The sequence below is a fragment of the Macrobrachium nipponense genome, chromosome 24, assembly GCF_015104395.2.
Source record: "Macrobrachium nipponense isolate FS-2020 chromosome 24, ASM1510439v2, whole genome shotgun sequence".
In the NCBI taxonomy this organism is placed as follows: Eukaryota; Metazoa; Arthropoda; class Malacostraca; order Decapoda; family Palaemonidae; genus Macrobrachium; species Macrobrachium nipponense.
In genome coordinates, this window is record NC_061091.1 from 7537695 (window position 1) to 7555599 (window position 17905).

At 48.7% G+C, this 17905-nt stretch overlaps 1 protein-coding gene across 23 annotated transcripts in view; it reads right to left on the reverse strand.

Annotated features, from left to right (window-relative positions):
- The window catches only part of LOC135205404 (zinc finger and BTB domain-containing protein 7B-like), a 202942-nt gene extending 185561 nt beyond the window's left edge, over positions 1-17381 (reverse strand). For all 23 annotated transcript variants that reach the window (XR_010312528.1, XM_064235917.1, XM_064235921.1 and 20 more), the window contains exons 1-3: positions 17233-17381; positions 16313-16981; positions 14485-14727 (exon numbers count right to left, since the gene is read on the reverse strand). Coding sequence is in view for 22 of the 23 variants with exons in the window: in XM_064235917.1 (XP_064091987.1) it covers positions 14485-14727; positions 16313-16981; positions 17233-17313 (993 nt within the window). In the remaining variant the exon portion in view is untranslated. The remainder of the gene's footprint in view (positions 1-14484; positions 14728-16312; positions 16982-17232) is intronic.
- Between the last annotated feature and the right edge of the window lie 524 nt (positions 17382-17905).

Genomic DNA, 17905 nt, shown 5'->3' on the forward strand with positions numbered 1-17905 from the left:
TCGAAAGACCTAATGAGGTCCGACAGACTGAATTGGAGGAAATATCCAAACCTCGATGTCGAAAAACCGAAGAGAGCATGGCTCTATATCCTCTGATCGTCGAAGGAGCCAGTTTCTTAGAGTTCCTAAGAAATAGAAGAAAATCTGCTATTTCTGTTAAAGAGGTGCAGCAAGTAGAGACTTTAGCACTTCTACACCACTCTCTGAAGATTCTCCACTTCCCTTGATAGAGTTTGTTAGAAGACTCTCTCCTACAACGAGCGATAGCTTCTGCAGCTCTTCTTGAAAATCCTTTCGCTCTGACAAGATTCCGGACAGTCTGAACCCTGTCAGAGCTAGAGCGGACAAGTTTTGGTGGAACCTCTTGAAGTGAGGTTGTTTGAGAAGCCACTTCTCTGGAGGAAGAAGTCTGGGGAAGTCTACTAACAACTGGAGAAGGTCCGGGAACCACTCTTTCCTGGGCCAAAAGGGAGCGATTAACGTTAGCGTTACATTGCTGTGCGACATGAACTTGTTCAGCACCTCTCTTATTAGACCGAACGGAGGGAATGCATAAGCTTCCAGACCCGACCAATCCAACAGCATTGCGTCCACCGACCAAGCTAGAGGATCTGGGACTGGAGAACAAAAGAGAGGAAGAACGGTTTTGTTCCTCGATGTCGCGAACAGGTCTATTGACGGTCGTCCCCAAAGGCGCCAAAGTTTCTGACAAATCTTGTTGTCCAAAGTCCACTCCAGAGGTAACACTTGCTGTTGACGACTTAACTCGTCCGCCAGGACGTTCATCTTTCCCGGAACAAATCTCGGGACTAGCTGAACCTTCGCTTCGTTGACCACAGGAGGAGATCCTTGGCTACTTCGTACAGAGAGAAAGACTGAGTCCCCCCCTGTTTCCGCACGTACGAGAGAGCCGTGGAGTTGTCGGAATGCACTGCCACTACTCGGCCTTCTACTAAGCTCCGAAACTGTCTGAGCCCTAAGAAAATTGCTAACAGTTCCTTTACATTTATGTGGAACTTCTTCTCCTTCTCCGACCAAGCTCCTGAAGTCCGTTGATTTCCCAGTAGGGCTCCCCAACCTGTGTCCGATGCGTCGGAAAAGAACTGTAGGTTCGGGAGGATGGGTCGTAAATCTAACCCTTCTTCCAACCTTGCTCGAGAGAGCCACCACCTTAGGTCCTCTTTTATTTGATCTGTGACAGGAAAGGTAATCGAGTCTGGTTGTGTCTTCCTGCACCAAGAGGCTCTCAGGAAAAACTGCAGAGGTCTCATGTTGCAGTCTTCCCAACGTCACAAATTTCTCCACTGACGTCAATTTGCCCAGGAGCCTCATCCACTGATTGGCAGAACTTACCTTTTTGTCAAGAACTCCTGAACTGTCTCCAGACAGCCTTGAACCCTCTTCGGGACAGAAAAGCCCGAAAAACTTGAGCATTCAGAATCATCCCCAAATAAAGGATGCTCTGAGATGGAACCAACTGGGACTTCTGTTTGTTGACCAGAATTCCTAACTTTCTGGCAAGATCCAGAGTTGTTCCAAGGTCCTTCATGCACCGACTCTCTGATTCCGACCGGAGAAGCCAATCGTCCAGATAGAGGGAGATTCTTACTCTAATATGGTGTAGCCAGCTTCCTATCGGGGATAGAACCCTGGTGAAAACTTGAGGAGCGGTCGCTAGTCCGAAGCAAAGCGCCCGAAACTGAAACACCTTGCCTTCGAACATGAACCTCAGGTACTTCCGAGATTCGCGATGTATCGGAATGTGAAAATAAGCGTCTTGCATGTCCAGAGAGACCATCCAATCCCCCTGTCTGATGGACTCCAGAACCGACAGAGTGGTCTCCATATGAAATTTTGTTTTCTGGACATGCAATTCAGGGCGCTCACATCCAAAACCGGCCTCCAGCCCCCTGATGACTTGGGAACTACAAAAAGGCGATTGTAAAAGCCTGGAGGAAAATCCCTTCTATCTGTTCTATCGCTTCTTTGAGAACAAGCGCTTCCACTTCTGCGGCTAGCGCCAGAAATTTGTCTGAGCCCGGAGAGTATGCCTGGAATGGAATTGGCACAGGTGAGAGCGAGGGAGGTGAAACGAGAGGAATACGATAGCCGAACTTGAGTACTTGCACTACCCAGGCTTCTGCTCCTCTGTTTTCCCTTTCCTCCCAAAACAGAGCCAGCCTGGCTCCCACTGGTGCATGAAGAACCGAGCTTTCATTTGGAAGGTTTGTTAACCTTGGCCGAGGCCTAGAACTGAGGTCGCAAATTCGATTTCGGCCGAAAGAAGCGCTTGGGTTTTCTCCCTCGAAAAGGCGCTTGGGCCAGAGGAGAAACCGAAGGAACAGTCTCCACAGGAGCTTTAGGTCTCTTAGTAGACTGTGCCAGTAAATCCGAAGTAGATTTCTTATCTAGCGCAGACGAAATTGACAACACTACATCGTCTGGAAAGAGGTTATCTTTCACAAAAGGAGCAAACAAGAGAGCAGACTTCTGTTGGGACGTAACCCTTTTAGAAGCAAAGGAGCACCAAAGTTGCCTTTTCTTAAGGGTACCAAAGGCGATGAGCGAAGCTAACTCATCACATCCATCCCTAATGGATTTGTCCGCACAGGACAGAACACCAATCCAATCCTCCGCTAACTCCTGGGAAAGAGAAGGACAGTCTTCGATCTTGGCCGCTAAAGCGCCAATAGTCCAATCAAGGAAGCTAAAGACTTCCAAAAGTTTAAATTGATTCTTTACAACGTGGTCCAACTCAGGCGCTGTAAAGAAAACTTTCGCTGCGGCGAAAGCAGATCTTCTAGAGAGTCGATTAAACTGGAGAAGTCTCCCTGGGAGGAGGCAGAAACTCCCAGAGAAGGAGCTTCCCCAGTTACATAAAACCTATACCTCTTACGAAGCAACTTAGAGGGAGGGTAAGCAAAAAGAGCCTTCCCTAAGTCTCTTTTCATAGACATCCATTTCTCCGTCTCTTTCAACGAATGTCTAACCGCTTTAGATAGAAAAAGTTTTGGGAGGAGAGGGTCTGAAGTTTTCCTCCTCATCAAAAAAGTCGAAGTTGGGGAGCGCGGAGCCGCTTTCTCAAAATAATCTGGATAAGATACCAGAAGAAATCTAAGGAGACGTGAATAACACGAGAGGTGATGTGAATCCTCCTCCTCTACTTCTTCTTCATTCTCCGATACGCCGAAGAAGTAGACGGAACTACAAACCGGATCTGAAGGTTTCGAACCACCCTTGGACTCATTCATCCAGTTGGTTAACATCTCTAACTGCTTGCGCAAAGGCGCCAGAGACGAATCAAAAACAGTTAACGTAGGCTTGGAAGAGCCTAAATGTTCAGCAGGAGGCGGAAAAACTACTTGCGCCTCGCTCGGAGCCGCCGAAATTCGAGGCGAAACAGGCGCATCAGGCGTAACAGACGAAAAAAGCGCCTAAAGAAACACCTTAGAACTGCTAGATACAGCGCTAAAACCACAATCTCTACTAGTAGATGAGGAGCCGAAAAAGGCACAGATTGAGGCGACGAACGAGCCGCTAACGGCCGAGGCGCAACCCTACTCTCAGGCTCCTTATACCGCTTGACTGGAGGAGGCGAAGAATCGGCGCCTGAACGCCTCTTTAAGGGACGCGAAACGGGCGAATCTCGCCAAGAGCGCCGTGCGACCGGAGACGAATCGCTTGAATCATTTGAAAGGCGTCTGACCGCAACACCTTTCCAACGCTTAACCGAGCCCTGTTGAGGCGCAACAGGCTCAACAAGAGAGGCGCCTGCATCTGTGGGCAAATCCGATCGACTCCCTTGGACTTCCGTTATGTCTTCTCCCCGGTGCGGGGGAGCTGGACAGTGACCTTTGTCTAGGAGACGTGTCAGGACAGACAGACGCACCCTCAACTACACTCTTACCTGAGGCCGCTTTCTCCAAAAACGTCTTAACTGAATTACCAAGTTGCAAAACCGTATTCGCTAGTACCGAAAATTTCTGATCTAACCTCGATTCCAGACTGGCAATGGTGTCGAAGAAACTACACGGGAAGCCGGAGAAGTGGGATTAGTAGGAGGAATAGGAGGTGTAGTTAAAGGAGACATAACAATTTGAGGAGAAACAGAAGGAACAGATGCATCGCAAGACGAAGCAGAGCTAAGTCTACTTCCCTAAGCGCTGCTTTTTCTAATTCTGTCTTTAGCTAATTTCTCCGAGTATGAACTAAAAAACTTCCATTGAGAATCAGTCCAATCACTACACTCGTTACATGTTCGATCTGCTGAACAAACCTGTCCCCTACACTTAACACATTTAGTGTGAGAATCATACTCTAGCTTGGATAATCTAGTTTTACATCCTGAGATGCAAAACCTAACTCCCGACGGACTAGAATCCGACATGGCAACGCCTAAATAAAAAGCAAAATAACAACAACGCCAAAAAGAGTACTTCACCAATTCCGAAGATCAAATCCACAAGAAAAAAGCGAAGCAAAGTCATCCAACCGCACCGACCACCGATGTTCACCGGACGCCGGCAGGAAAAGAATTGAATTCACCTGGGCAGTTGTACCTGGTTCTCCCGCGAGTGGAGGGAGATGACGTCATCACCACCAGTGTTGGCGACGCCGACGCGCTAAATTTGAATTTAGTATCCTGCCGCTCGTGGAAATCACGGCTCTATAATTGTTCGGTAAGACACTACAATAAAAATGAATTTTTCAATATGGTAAAAAAATAAACCCTATAAATCAGGAGAAAAAAATTTATAAAAAAAATACGAAACAAAAATTGGAAAAAAGGGCTCTATTTGATTGTTCTATAATGTCTTTCTGAGTTATATACCAAATTCCAATGTTATAGCTTTAAAACTAAGAGAGAAGATAGATTTTGAAGGTCAATAAGTATAGTTTTGAGATACGGGCGTTCAAAGTTTTCCTTCGTATTTCTATAAAGACAATGTTAATAAATAATGATTATTATGAATGTATATTTCTTTTTTGTGTATTAATAAACCAAAACTATTTTATTTATCATAATTTAATCATAATGAAGATCCCTTTGCTCATATATCGCAGCCTGGGGCACTGCTTGAGGCAAGATGGGGCACTCCTTCCTACGCAATTCTCTCTCTCCCCTTCTTACTAACTCGGCTTATTACAGCGAATTTTCTTCTTCTGTATGTTAGCGAGATGTTTTCCTTGTATTTTCCTCTTTGGCATGATGAAATTCTTGCCCGGAACAAAGATAAACAAACATAAATGCAAGAGAATGCCAAGAGGTGAAACTCGAAGGCGTACTCTTTTTTTTACAAAGACAATTTAATAAATCATGATTATTATGAATTTCATATTCCATTTTGGGTTTTAAAACACCAAAACTTTGTTATTTATCATAAATGAAGATCTCTTTGCTCAAAGATCGTAGCCTTGGTGCACAGTGTGACGTGTGCTGTCAAGCAAGACGGGGGGCGTTACTAAGCAACCCTCCCCTCTCTTTTCACTAACTACGCATATATTATGATATTCTGTAATAATACTTGAGCGATTTTTCTTCATCTGTATGTTAGCGAGATGTTTTCCTTGTCTTTTCCTCATTGGCATGATGAAATTCTTGCCGAAACATACATAAACATACGTAAAAGCAGGCGTATGTCAAGAGGTGAACTGGAACGTGTAGACTACTCGAAGTCTGTGATCGCACTAAATGGACTTGGTAGCTGAGCCTGGTCTCCTTCTCGACTCGGGGAATGTCTACAGATGCCATTTCTCCCAATTTCTTTGACAATAATTATCAAAATTTACGATAATAGAGGAAATATTGCATTTTCTTGTACGGATCAATGTTTTAGGCTTATTGAGTTACGTTAACTAATTACCCTGTAACTACGAAAGTAAGAGGAATTTTGACGAAATATTTCGTATACGTATTCTCAATTACCATATGAAGCTCCATGAATTTTTTCATGACTTTGCATTTTTCGCCCTATACCTCCATATAAAGGGGTTCCGGCCGGCCCCCTTAATGAGATATAGGTATAAGGGAAGGTCTGCTACCTCCGGAAGATCTGGACACTACTTCTTGCCTTTCTATGCTTCTTCCCATTTCTTTTTTACTGAAAAGGAGACCAGCCAATACACTCCTCACATGCAAAAATATCAATATCAGTGAAGGTTCACGATAAAGGGCAACATAGGCGACCACACACTAGCACCATCTCTTTTCACGACCATTATCCATGCTGAAGTAAAACTTACCATACTGTTCTGTCATCAACACAGAAATACTAAAAAAATATGCTTCAATAGCAAAATTGAAACAACAGTGAGATTTCTAGACAATGAAAAAGTGCAGGGTCTTCAACAGGTGAATGGGTAGTCCCCTGACACTCAACTACCTGCCATCAATTAACTACCCTGTTACCAGACTTAAAATGACAATTTGTCTAAAATTGCATTTTTCCTAACTATACAAACCTGAGGTCCTTTTACAATAGGAAGGTACTAGCGGCAGCTGGATAGGTCGTAAGCTTTCGAACAAGGGGTTCGGTAGTTAACTGCTTGTCCGACAGGCGCGCGCGCGCGCGACTGGGAGGTAAACAAATCACTTTTGCTTTTGGCCCAAGCAAAAAACTGCAGAGTGAGGGGTGGCATGAGGTGGGGCTATGTGTAAAAGGACCTCAGGTTTGTATAGTTAGGAAAAATGCAATTTTAGACAAATTGTCATTTGTTCCGACACGGCATACAAACCTTCGGTCCTTTTACAATAGGAAGACTCACTTCTTGGTGGGTGGAATCTGAGTCTTTTGTGAACAGACTGGTGTTCGCCCAACCTTGGAAGCCTCCCTGGTCGTAAGAGCGAGGGAGGGATCCAAGCCTCTGTCCGATTGATCGGGGTGTGCACCGCAGGATCAATGGTCAGACCTCTGGACCGAGTACTAAGAGAGAGGCATGCGTATCTCTTCGTACCAGCAATGTAAGAACTTGTTCCTGTACAGGAGCAAATATAAAGTCATGGGTTTGACTCTTGTAGGCATCCACTTCCCCCACCTTGTAGAAGGAAGTGTGGATATTCTGCTCCTATCCCTAGTGAAAAAGGGATAGGATGGGGCTCTGTCATATAGCTCACCTGCATCTCGTCCTCATCCAGCGTAGTGACGACCGTGGCCCTCTGCCCACAGGTAGAGGAGGAGGAAAAGATGGGAAGAGAGAGCCAGTCACTCACTCACTCACACATCCATCCACACAGTCACACCAGGACTCGATGCTGTTCAGCCTGCGAGGGTCTGGGTTAGCTACACAACTTGTTGAGCAGCCACCACGGGTCCCAAGGAAAAGGTATCCAAGGACCTGTGGGCAATATCCCGAAGGTAGAAGGACGTAAAGGTAGTCTGGTTAGACCAGACACCTGCCTTCAGGACCTGCGCCACGGAGAAGTTCTTACGAAACGCCAACGAGGGGCCAATACTTCTGACTTCGTGAGCTCTTCGGACGGGACGTACGGATGTCGTCACTACCATCAGTCTCATACGTCCTCCTGATGACCTCACGCAGCCAGAATGAAAGAGTGTTCTTGGATACTTCTTTCTTGGTGACCCCGGTGCTAACGAAGAGGCGTCGACACTCAGCCTGAGGTGTCGAGTTCTCTTCAGATAGCGCCGTAGCGCCCTCACAGGACAAAGCAGCATCTCATCCGCATCATTATCGGTGAAGTCCAATAGGGAGGGAATCGTGAATGACTCGAACCTGTCGTCAGGGATCGACGGGTTCTGAGTCTTCGCAACGAAGTTCGGGACGAAATCGAGCGTACAGATCCCCATCCCCTGGAGTGTCGTACATCATAGGAAAGACCATGAAGTTCCCCTACTCTCTTCGCCGATGCCAGGGCCAGCAAGAAGAGGGTCTTGAGGGTCAGATCCCTGTCTGACGACTCTCGGAGTGGGCTCGAACGGCGTTCTAGTTCAGACTCCTAAAGCGAGAGTCACATCCCGTCCCACAGCAGGGGGCCTGAGTTCCCTGTGTGGGCAAGACTTTGTGCATTGTGAGAAGCTGGGCGGTTCGTGAAGGTTCATAATGGCGTTCGAGTCAGACTCCTAAGGACGAGAGTCACATCCCACGCAGGGGGCCTGAGTTCCCTGGGTGGGCAAGACCTTTCGAAGCTCCTCATAAGCAAGGAGATCTCGAACGAGTTCGAGATGTCCAATCCCCTCAGTTTCAGGACGAGCGCCAAGGCGGCTCTGTATCCTTTGACTGTGGGGACTGAGAGGAGCTTCTCTCGGCGAAGAAAAACGAGGAAATCCGCTACCTGCTGAAGAGTGGCTCTGAGAGGAGATAGACCCCGTCTACGACACCAACCACAGAAGACGGCCCACTTCCCCTGGTACACAAGCTGCAGAGGACTGACGGACGTTTCCAGCCATCTCTGTTGCTGCGCTACGAGAAAAGCCTCTCGTTCGCAAGAGATGGTGGATAACAGCCAGCCGTGAAGACGTAGAGACTGGACTGCTCGGTGGTACGCTCGACGTGTGGCTGGGCGAGAAGGTTGTGCCAAGGGGGAATCTCTCTCGGTTCTCCTGCGAGAAGAGCCAGCAGGTCCGGATACCAAATGGCCTGTGGCCATTTGGGAGCCACCAGGATCATCCTGAGATTCGGGGTGACCAGTGCTCGACTGATCAACCTTGCGAATCAGGCTGAACGGGGGAAAGGCATAGGCGAAGAGGTTTGTCCCACGGGTGTTGAAGAGCGTCCTCTGCAGCTGCCCATGGGTCCGGCACGGCCGAGAAGAACACCTGGAGCTTCCTGTTGTGCCGGGTGGCGAACAGATCCACGACTGTCTCGCCCCCCACAGGTCGAAGAGCCTTTCCGCCACGTCCTGGTGTAGAGACCATTCGGTCCCTATCACCTGATCCCGACGGCTGAGCTTGTCTGCTACTACATTCCTCTTCCCTGGAATGTAGCGTGCCGACAGCTCTATTGAGTGTGCCTCGGCCCACTCGTGCACCTGCCGAGTCAACTGGTACAACGGGAGAGACACTAGTCCCCCCTGTTTGTTGACGTAGGCCACCACCGTGGTGTTGTCGCACATCAACACCACTGAGTGTCCCATCAAGCGGTCCTGGAACTCTTGGAGAGCGAGGAACGCTGCCTTGAGTTCCAGTACATTGATGTGAAGGTGCTTGTCGTTCTCGTCCCACACTCCTGAAGTCAGCAACTCCTCCAGGTGTGCGCCCCATCCCTCGGGTCGATGCGTCTGAGAACAGTTGCTATGTCCGGGGGGGGAGTGCGCAGGGGCACTCCTCTTAAGAGGTTCCTGTCGTCCAGCCACCAGGCTAGGTCCTGCCTCACCTCCTGTGTCAGTGACACTGGAAAGCTTGGGGGATCCGTCACCTGTGACCAACCCTCCTTTAGTCTCCACTGAAGAGACCGCAGGTGAAGACGCCCGTGAGGACTAACTTCTCGAGTGACGACAGGTGTCCGATCACGACTTGCCATCGCTGAGCTGCCTGTTTCCTGCCGAGACAGGAACTGGTTGGCTGCCTCCCTGAATCTGCTGATCCGCGAGTCTGCGGGAAAGACTCGCCCTGACTACGTGTCGATCAGCATTCCCAGGTACTTCATCCTCTGCTTGGGCTCGAGATCGGACTTTTCGAAGTTCACAACGATCCCCAGATCGCGACAGAACTCGAGCAGTCGAATCCCTGTCCCGTAGCAACTGCGAGCGGGAGCTCGCCAGGACTAACCAATCGTCGAGATACCTCATCAGACGTATCCCGTGCGAATGGGCCCAAGCAGACACCAGAGTGAACACTCGCGTGAACACCTGTGGGGCGGTTGAGAGACCGAAGCAAAGTGCCCTGAACTGGTACACCGTCCCGTCGAGGATGAAGCGGAGGTACTTTCTGGAGGACTGATGAATGGGTATTTGGAAATACGCATCCTTCAAGTCCACTGAAAGCATGAAATCGTTCTCCCTGATGGAGTCGAGCACTGAGCGTGCCGTCTCCATCGTGAACCGGGTCTGGCGAACAAACCGGTTCAGGGGAGAGAGATCTATCACCGGGCGCCGCCTCCCGTAGACTTTTCCACCAGGAAGAGTCGACTGTAAAAGCCCGGTGACTGATCCGTGACGATTTTCTACAGCTCTCTTGCTCAGCATGGTCTTGATCTCCTGTCTCAGTGCTACGTCCTTCGATGACCCTGGAACGTACGACTGCTGTTGGACCGGGTTGGAGGTGAGGGGTGGCCGAGAATCGAAGGGTAATAGATATCCCTCCCGAAGGACATCTACAATCCAGGTCTCGGCGCCGTAGCGCTGCCAAGTTGCCCAATGGCTGGCCAGGCACCCCCCCACTTCCGGCAGCAGGTGAGGGGGAACGCCGTCCCTAGCGTTTCCCCCCTTTCTTCGACTTCTTCCCAGAGCCTCCACGGGAGGGGGAGGGCTGGGAGGAGGGCTGGTTACGGCCCCCCTTGCCAGAAGTCGAAGAAGACAGAGTCATTCCCCGGGGCTTCGACGCAGCTACCGTCTTAGCCACCGAGGAAGCGCTAGCCGAGCTCTTAGACTTGGCCACAGTCCGAGGCTGCCCAGAAGCCTTCGAGACCGCCTGGTGAAAAGCCAGCCGGTCACTGGTCGTCAGTGCGCCGTCTGTCCACCGCAGCGTCCACCATCTCTCCTGGGAAGAGAGACGTGGAACTCCGTAAAGGTCCGTTGCGAAGTCCCAACGCCGCTTCACGCCCAGCCGCCCTGGAAACCCGAGTAAGGACAGCGTCCCTCGTCGGAGAACCAGGTTGGCCCACAGGTTCACCGTCTGGTGGGCAAGGAAGGAGATGGCTCTTCCCCCAGACTGGCAAAGTCTCCTGAAGGCCGAGTCATCTTCGGGAGAAATTCCCCCGGAGTTGGCTGCGACCTTAGATACTGTGAGGGACCACAGATCTAGCCAGGAGACGGCCTGGAAAGCTGCCATGGCGGTAGATTCCAGGCCGAGTGCCTCTTGCTGCGAGAACCACAGGTTCTCGGACAGGAGCTGCTGCAGAGACACACCCGGAGTTAGCCTGGCTAACTCCGGGTTCACCTGTTTGGGCGGCATCGGGTCTTCCGATGGCACGTAAAACCGCCGCTGTCGCAGCAGAGGAGGTGGAAGCAGCTTGCTCGACCTGCCAGACTTGAGCGAACCGTCTTGTCCGGAGACAAGCGATTCAAACCTGGTCCAGCACTGAGTCCGCAAGCTCAGAACGCGGCAAACCCACCGTCGGTCTGGGTTCCCTCTTCGGGCCCAGAACGGACTCGAGCCTGGACGTGGGCTCGGATGGTGGGAGCGGCGATCCTTCCCCGAGGTCGTTGTGCTGACGAATCAGCGCAATAACCTCGGCAAAGTTCCTCTGGATCTCAGGAGTGACTGCGTCCTGCGGAGTCGGACCGTCCAGGTCCTCAAACAGGAGCACCTCCCGAGACCCTCCTCCCTCAAGGAGAGGAGCAGCGACAGACCCCTCTCGGTCTCCTCCAACCACCTGTGCGTACGACCTGGCTGGTCCGAGAACCGAGCCTGGTACGTTACGACGACGTGGTGGGATCCTGAAGGGCGCACCCCTCACGATCACTCCTCAATACCTCGCCCCTCCCGGTGTAACCCGAGGAGGTTGAAGGTATGGGAGAGGCAGACCTGACGCTCCCTCCTCGCTCGCTGGCAGAACCAGCGGGCTTGGAAGGCTGCAGGCGATCGCCAACCCGCGGTGGCGATCGAGCTGCAGACCTAGTCGAGCCGTCTCGCTGTGGAGAACGGCTGGACCGAGAACAGCGGCCCCGGTCTCGTGTGTCAGAGGAGCTGGTGCTGGTCGCCGTACCCGATCGCTCTCTGTGAGAGCGACGGTCAGGCGACCGGCGAGCTCCACTGTCACGGTGAGATCGGTGCGTATCCTCCACGGTGCGTCAGTTCGCTGGTACCAGCCGTGGCTGGTGCCGGCGAACGGGGGGACCTCTTCCCAGCCTCAGCCCGTGGCCGGTCATGGACCGTCACGTCCGCCCGGGTAGCCAGCTGCTCGCCGCGAGAGCGAGAGCTGGCCTGGTGAGAGTCGCGTGAGCGGCTGTCACCAGTCTTCCGCTCCGTGCCGTGAACCTGACGCTGAGCGGACTCAGAGGTCTGGTTCCTGGCTGCACGGTCGCTGGTAGACGACCGTACACTCGGTACCTCTCTCGCGAACGAGTGGCCGAGCCGGACCCTGCTGCTGTGGCCGAACCACTGACAGCAGGTGAGGAAGTGCCGGTGTTAGCCGGCACCCCTCTGGTCCCCGTAGTCTTCTTCCTTGCGGGAGAAGAGACGGGTCCTGTGCTCCCGAAGGAGCAGGGCGACCAGCGGAAGAACCCAACCCCCCAGTCTCACCAGAGCGAGACGGGCCCTTAGAAGTTCCCGAAGGAGACTTCTTAGGGGGGGGGGGAGGCGACCTTTCTTCTTCTTCGGCGGGGGAGCCTTAGAAGAAGAAGGGGAAGAGGCGGCAGACGACGACGACGACGAAGAAGACGATGAAGACGACGACGACACCTTCCTTCCTCCTCTTCTTCTTCTTCGTCAACCTCCTCAGACCGACGTCAGATCTGTCATCCAGGACGGAGCCGGGGCTGCTGTTGCCGAAGCAACAGGGCCCGGACGTACCTGTCCGAACAGACCAGCATCGGGAGCAGCGGCGCCAGGAACAGGAACAACATCAGCAGGTGCGAGCATCACAGGAACGGCAGACGAGACAGCAGGAGCAGGTACAGGTACAGCAGCGGTGGTCACGGCAGGTACGGCAGACTGTGTGGGCGGTACAGGTGGTCGAACCAGCGGCACAGACATCCTAGGTACCGGTGGGAGGTCCAGGGGCGAGCTCTTCGGGCACACGAAGTCCGGTCGCGGCAGCACGGCAAAAGGCCCAGGTGGCGGCATCACACTCCCCCGAGTTACGGCGACTGGCCCCTGCACCGATGTAGTGGGTGTCACAGAGACCGCGTGCTGGGTGTACACCAGGTGAGGAGGTGAAGCGTAGCCGGGTGTTGTAAGGGTCGTGGTGGTGGTCGAGACCGTTGCATGGGTGACCGCCACGGCGCCAGCGAGATGGTAGAGCAGCCCCTGGACACTCGGCACGCCTGCAACCCCAACGATGCCCACACCTGTCCGAGGTCATCCTTCGCGGCAAGCCGCACCTGAGGAGGCAAAAGTCGGGTTATTAGGGGGATCCTCTACCCACATCGCCCGAAGACGAACGGATAGAGGACCCAGAGTACAACTGGACGTCAGGGTATCTAGCGCCCTCCTCCACACTCGACAAGTCAGGGGAAGAGAAGGACCTAGACACCCCCCCCGAAGGGGAAGGCGCGAGACATGGAAGTTGAGCGGGCGGCAGGAAAGAAGACGAAGTGTCCGTCACCAAAGGAGTCGCGGGAGAGCTTTCCGACGACTCCTTTGCAGGCCTTCGCTTCTTCCTGCCCTCATACAAAGTCCACTGCGCCTACCGACCAATTAATTACACACATCACAGGGCTCGGCTCGGGTGCATTCGCGCCCCCGACACCGAGCACATAAAATATGAGGGTCAATCTCCGGGAACGATCTGAACTTCCCGCATTTACGCCCTTCGATACCCGGGCAGAGTCTCCGTGGGGTAGCGAGGCGAGGAGATTCCATCATAATTACTAATTGAAGCAGCAATTAATATGAAAAAAGAGAATAATTGTACTTACAATAACTCTTTCACACACAATTACAACCAAATACTTAGAAAGCAAACGACGAGAAGCGGGCAGAGAGCGTCGAACAACACGTCCATCCACCGCGAGGCCGAAAGCAAAAGTGATTTGTTTACCTCCCAGTCGCGCGCGCGCGCCTGTCGGACAAGCAGTTAACTACCGAACCCCTTGTTCGAAAGCTTACGACCTATCCAGCTGCCGCTAGTACCTTCCTATTGTAAAAGGACCGAAGGTTTGTATGCCGTGTCGGAACAATAGGCCTTTCCAGTTGGGGCCAAGGATACCCCTAAATAACAGACAATGGTGTACATTTTAGCAGGAACAAATATGGTTTGGATTTACTGTCAGGAAGTGGTATCTGTAAGTGTCCCAAATACCTAAAACTCACGTAAAGAACAATATTTCCCAAGCTGTACCCTAATCAATAACACTACCCGGCCAAAGTTCTTGATCTTTTAGTTACCTTTGTTTATATAAAGTAGTACGGTGATTACTTAAGGGTCTATTTAAATCTTTAAAAAAAAATGCTCTAACAAGTAAAAAGTACTAATGAAAATAGGGTTATAAACTCATAATACCACACAAATTATTAAGCTACCTATATATAATAGTACCATGAATTGTTTTACTAAATCTTGCAAAATGTCAGCTAGAATACATTCAAGACACTTACACAAAATAAGAGCTCAAAATTTTTAGATAAAATGAAAAGGGTTGCACATGTAAAAGTATATTCAATCTAAGTCCTTAAATTCAATCCTTTGTAATACCATTATACAAACCTCATGAATCCCTGAGGGCCCTGCTAGGGCTTCTGCAACTGGCTCTGAAAGTGGTGGAGGCATCTGACTATGACTAGATTGTGAGTAATCTTCTTGACCATCAGAAGGCATGTCTACACTTTCATCACCGCCAGGGCCTACGGCCCCATACGACGGCAATTCTGTCTTTATCGAATCTGCCCCTGGTTCTCCAGGGTCATCCAAAACCTCCTCTTTGACCCACACTAATTCATCATTGCCATCCTTAAAAAACAAAAAAAAATAATGTTAATCTTAAAGAACTGTATGCAAAAAATATTAAAATATATAAAACCTCTAAGAGGATAAATATGTGTTATGCAATTGTTAATTAAATTTTTTTTTTTTTGGTATAAAAACCAGAGCCTTTTAACCCTTAATGGACGGGATAATAAACCAATACACAGCACCCCAGGCTGGCAAAACTTTGAGGTTGGTCAATTTGAGAAAAAAAAAACTCAATAGAAGGACAAATGCACATGGAGTAAGAAAAAGATTCTAGAAAATTTTCCCTACCTTCCACGAAGAGTTGAAAATGACTATTTACAATACCTCTTTTAAAAGACAATCGTAAATTTTATGACGTTATACATGATTTTTCTAATAAAAAAAATTTATTTTGTAAAATTATAATACCTCACACAATATCAAAACAGATAAGAAATATCATTAGCAACAAATTTTGAGCATACAGTGTTCCCCCCGTATTCGCGGGGATGCGTACCAGACCCCCCCGTGAATAGTTAGAATCCGCGAATGTTTGGAACCCCTATAAAAGCGCTAAAAACAGCCTATTTTGTTAGTTAAAACTTAAGAAAAACCACTAAAAATGTTCATACTTGGTTGTTTTTTTTTAATAGTTTTATCACAAAAAAGTGCATTTTATGATGAAATTGATCACAAAAACCAGGAATTTGTGGATATTTATCGTAGAAAAATACCGCGAATGCGCGAATTTTCCGCGAATAATGCGGGGAAACGTTCCTGAGAGAAATCCGCGAATGTGTCCGCGAATCCGGAGAACGCGAATACGGGGGGTCCACTGTATATGTAAAATATTTATGTAAATTTACCGAGAATGAAGATGCAATAACTTTTCTGGATTTATACAGGTTTTTACTAATATTTCTTTCCACTTTTCTTTGCACAATTACATCTATAACTGACATACTATCATAAAAGATAAGAAAAAACTAAAACCAACAGCAATCCCTTGGTATATTTATGAGCAAATTTACAACAAGACATCTTGTGAGACAGAGATGCACTACATCCTCCCTTGAAGTCAAGAACCCAACTAAGTCTCTCATGAATCGCCCAGTGGATTTTAACCGGTCTAAAAACGGCCATTGGTGAATTTATAGGCTAGAAAAGTAATGACACCTCTTTCCTGCCTGATTCCCCAAAATTGATGGCACGTAATATTGTTACTCACCATGAGTGACTGTTATTGCTACTTGTGAGCATGTCCGTCCATTAAGGGTAAAGTGAATATTCTCCAGAACTAGCTGGAATCAGTCGCTGAAGCTTGGTAAGAAGGCAATAACCTAATAGTTATAGGGGGAAGAGGTAGCAATCATTTTTTCCCCTTACCCACCAGTTAACTAACCTGTCACCTAGTTTCAACGACCGACTCCAGCTCAAGTTGAGGAATACTACTACATAAAATGCAATGTCTACATTTCTGTTGGATCATATTAATCTTCACATGCACAATTTATAACTTTATTCACGTCACCTACATTAAATAGTTAGGAGATCTAGTATATTATTATAGGAACAATGAACATCATCAGCACATTTTTCTCACCTTGCCTGACTTTCTGGGCTGTTCCTGAGGCAACTGCGGCTGTTCACTTGGTCCACTATCACCAGGAATGATGGGTCTAGTTCCTTCTACACTCGGTACACTATGGTTAGAATCACTCATAGGCGCTAAACCTAACTGTTCTTGTTGTCTTTCTATGTCATCTTTTATTTCCTGAATATCATCATCATCTTCTTGATTATATTGCGTCCTAGACGAACTCGAAGTGGAGGGATGAGAATGAGGGGAACTTCTGCGCTCCTCTCGTCTCCGTCTCTTACGACTAGGGCTAGTTCTACCATCACTAGTGTCTAACGAATGCGCGGATTTATGATGCCCGCTACCTGTCCTTTCGCTCTGATTACTTGTACTAATTTTCTTTTCACTAGGGAGTTCATCTGGCACAGCCAGTCCTTTTATTTGTAACAACTCGGCTATCTTTATTAGTCTAGAGAGGTCTTTTTGTGCCACGGACACCACACCTGCATACATATAACTGAGAAGAGCCTCTAGTTCATATTTTCTAACATCTTGTAACAACACTATGGGGTGCTTGCCGGCACTCGCTAACTCAAACATTTCTTCGAAATAAGTACTACACGTCGATAACACCATTCTATGAACGTGGTAAAACTTTCCTTCACAAGCTACTGTAGCATCTGTGTACCTATCCTGTAAATATAAGGAAAAGATGTCTTAACATAATGAATATATAGTAAAGAATTTAATGATAAATGGTCAGTATCATATCACGAGTATTCCGTTAAAAAAATCCAATGACTAACACAAAGGGGTTTTTATACAGTATGGATGAGCACAAACCAACATTAGATGCAGTAATTAAATACTTTACTGTACTTCCTTTTGGAACAGTGCAAATAAAAGCCAAACAACTTATGATACCATTGACAATTTAGACAAACCTTTTGGCGTATTTGGGACAACATGTGACTAAATGTCGTGGAATGGTTATTCCACGACAAGGCAAGCATGCCATCCGCCATACTCCCAGTTATATTATTTCACCTGCAAAGAAAAAATGAAACTTAGTAAATTGTAAATAAGTAACAAACACCTTCCTATGCTAAAGATAGTATACTTAATACAGCTGGTAATGCACTATAAGTTTATTTAACTCCTGAGGGACTACAGGCAGTTCCCAGTTATTGGCGGGGGTTCCGTGTTCCGCTATTGGCGGGGGTTCTGTTATTGGTGGGGGTTCCGTTTTCAGTGGGGTGCTGATAAGTGAAAACCGCCATTAACTGAAATGAGGCGATTTATGGCGCTTAAGGCACTGAGTTTTGGTTGACGGTGCCCCTGTTAGGTATGTTATGGTGCCATAACTCTATTATCAGCACCTTGTGTCGCCAATAACCAAAACTTGGCCAGTTATGGTGCCATAAATCACCAATTGTATGGGGCTAGACAAGCACCATAAAACTGGATCGCCATTAACCGAATCCACCAATAAGCAGGGACTACCACTGTAAATTCCTCAACTACTCACAACCAACCCAGCATCCTATGCTGAAAACCAGTTTTTATTACATACTTTCTTAAAAATGCATAACAAACAAGATTAATTATTTTCATTAG